Source organism: Benincasa hispida, chromosome 12, assembly GCF_009727055.1.
Source record: "Benincasa hispida cultivar B227 chromosome 12, ASM972705v1, whole genome shotgun sequence".
Classification (NCBI taxonomy): Eukaryota; Viridiplantae; Streptophyta; class Magnoliopsida; order Cucurbitales; family Cucurbitaceae; genus Benincasa; species Benincasa hispida.
In genome coordinates this window covers 2,542,383-2,545,545 of record NC_052360.1, presented here as the reverse complement: position 1 = coordinate 2,545,545, position 3,163 = coordinate 2,542,383, and the positions used below count along the sequence as shown (strand labels likewise).

General features: G+C 38.1%; 1 protein-coding gene across 1 annotated transcript; it reads left to right on the top strand.

The window, feature by feature from the left end:
- Window positions 1-940: 940 nt before the first annotated feature.
- On the top strand, window positions 941-2,681 carry LOC120068019 (uncharacterized protein At5g39865-like). Its single transcript, XM_039019685.1, has 2 exons — window positions 941-1,529; window positions 1,839-2,681. The coding sequence occupies exons 1-2, from the start codon at window positions 1,102-1,104 to the stop codon at window positions 2,353-2,355; spliced, it is 945 nt and encodes a 314-aa protein (XP_038875613.1). The 5' UTR covers window positions 941-1,101; the 3' UTR covers window positions 2,356-2,681.
- The last annotated feature ends 482 nt before the right edge of the window (window positions 2,682-3,163 follow it).

The window sequence follows — 3,163 nt, the reverse complement described above, 5'->3', positions numbered from 1 at the left end:
TCGTTCTTCCTTATCGCAGCGTTGCAACGATGCAGTGCAGACAGCACTATATAGCTGCAAACTTGATCAAAACTCCTCCGATTTTGGCCTCGTCTTCTTCTGATTTCGATCGAAACAGTCATGAAGGACTCAAAACTTTAAAATATAGACTTAATAGCAAACAATCATGACCAAAACAAAAGCCCTTACAAATCAAATTTGCAAAAATGAAAGCGATGAATTAAAGTGAACAATCCCAAACATCCATTAATCACAAACATTCATCAATAACAGATGCATCACATGAATAAATTGACAGAATGCATCACACCATGATACTGTAAAAAATATTTTGAAAATTTGGAAAAATTTGGGCAAAAATCCTGCTATAATACCAATTGAAGGAATCGATGAAGGTCCTTAAGCGGAAATGGGGATCGGTCCCAAATCCCAATTTTACAAAACTCATAATTTTTACAGAATCAATAAAGAACATTATGCATTAAAACCAAAATTATAGCATGCTATAATAAAATTGAATAAAAGAAAAGGGAAAAGAATACTCTTACCTTTGAAGAATCCTTCTTTAAATTTCTTCTCTAGAAAATTACGAACAATTAAGATGGCAACCACAATTAAGATGACAACCACCGATTGGTCTTCTTTGTATTATCTGGGAAGAGAATCACAGGAATTTTTTGGAGTTTGTGATTTTTGGAGAAAGGACTAATGAAAACCCATGACAAATTTGGGGCAAGCTAAGCCCCTCTTTTCAAAGTTCAAAGTTGTTCTATGTTTAACAAAGAAAAGAATTAAAATGGAAGAGTGTAGTTTATGTGGGCTCATAAAACAGTTAGTAAAAGTTAAAATTTTCGAATTGTTAAAAGCAATTATGACACCTAACCAAATAGACATATATATCTCTTCATTCGATGCAATTCAACCCCTTTTGAATTCAATTTTAGCGCCCAAAGTTTGCGTCTTTAGCCCACTCTACGCACTCTCTCTCTCACCAAAATCAAACCCTTTCATTCAAAAATTGAATCCAACCCATTTCACTTTCCTCTCTTCTTATTCCTTCTTCCACTTTCAATCTCACTGCCATTACTGATCTCTATCGAAATGGGCTGTGCTTCTTCTCATCTTCTCAATCACGACGATGATTTCCCCCAACTTGGATCCTCTGCTCTAACCCATCATTTCGTCTCCCTCACTTCCACCACTTATGGCCTTCTTAACCTCGACCCGCCTTCGGCCACCGCCACTGCCCCACCGCCCCTCCCGATCCCCGCCAAGTCCCTTCGCTCTGACCCCGAGGTTATCAACTCCTGGGAGCTCATGGATGGCCTTGATGCCGATAGCTTTCGTTTTTCTCTTCTCTCTCAATCCAAAAAATTCGCTCTCAAGAACGACATTGATTCCAACAAGGAGAATTCCAACCCCAATTGCCCCACCCAGATCGTCGCATCATCTATTCTCCGACCGTCGTCTCGACCCACTGTTACTGCTCCCGTAACGATTCCCTCTCCGGTGAAACATTTGCTTGACAGGTATGAGCTAACACCGAACCCAAAAAGTTTAACTGAACTCTTACCTAACGTAAATGGCTCTCTAATTTTACTGGTGCCTTTGGATATGTATTATCTGCCTATGGAATTAGTTAATATACTGATAATGAACTACATAAATTTCTGTGTTAGATTTCTCTACCTTTTTTTGTGTTTCTTAGACTGTCGATTTATTAACACTTTCTTAATTGAGAAAAAAAAATGACATTTATAGAGGTTTGAAGGGAGGAATTGCTCACTACTGATTATAGATTACGGTGTATTTAATCATTCATTCATATTCTTATTCAGGTTTGAGACACTCTGCCCGCCGAGTGGGGAGAATCGGGTGGTGGTGTACACAACGACGCTCCGAGGGATAAGAAAGACGTTCGAGGAGTGCAACGCCGTGCGAGCAGCGATCGAAGGCACCGGAGTGCAAATCTGCGAGCGAGACGTATCGATGGATCGGGGGTTCAGAGAAGAGCTAAGGGAATTAATGAAAGGGAGAGGGCAAGAAGCCATGGTTCCTCCAAGAGTGTTCATAAGAGGTAAGTACATTGGGAATGGAGAAAAAGTGTTGAAAATGGTAGAAGAAGGAGTTTTAGTGGAATTACTTGAAGGGTTACCCAAAATCAAAGCTGGGTCTGTCTGTGAAGGGTGTGGAAATGCAAGATTTTTGCCCTGTTTTCAATGCAATGGAAGCTGTAAATTGGTGATGGCAGTGAAAAAAGAAGGGTTCCATAAGCAAAGCCATGGCAAGGCTGTGGTTGTTAAATGCCCTGATTGTAATGAGAATGGCCTTGTTCTTTGCCCCATTTGCAGCTAATGGCTTTCAGATAAGTTCTATACATTTTCATATATCATACAGAAGGTTAAAAGAATTCTGCCGACCCTTTTTGCTGCTCTACATTTTACATATATATATATATATGTGGTGATTTGTGTGGAATCTCATGCAGAGCTCTTTGTATTTTTACAATAAAATCAAAGGTCAGTTCTTGGCTGATTTGTAACAAAGAAATTGGTTTAGTCTTCTGGTTCAATCTCTCTGTCTAATAGCTCAAAAGTTTTCATACTTGATTGTGATGAACACGCTTGAAAGAACATTTATGAAGAGATGTGGAAAGTATATGACAAGGGGATTGTTATCAATCATGTATGTTGTGTGGCTTATATATTTTAGTTCTTAAACTTTGTATAAATTTGTTTCTTTATATGACGTGGAAACACGTTTTGGTTAATGAGATGTCGATGTGGACAAACATTGAAACTTAGAAGACGTTTGACAATTTAAGAGGGAAACGTGGTAGATGTGTGAAGGTCGTAATCAATTAGCAAACTACGACTTATGAGTATTATCTATATAAACCAGGTCCAAAATCAATGACCTAAAAATGTGCTTGGAATCGAAACTCGTTCCAAACCAACGTCCTTCCAACCCCCTAACAGGCCATTAGAATAAGCCATATGCAATAGGTTAGGTATCAAGTTTTGAAACGGGTTAGTATCTTATTGCAAACAAGTTTAGTGGCTTCCATATTATCAGAATAATTTAGTGTAAATATTAAATTGATTGATTAATATGTTGTTAACTTATATTTTACTAGTTTTTCAAACTTGATCATCATTCTAGT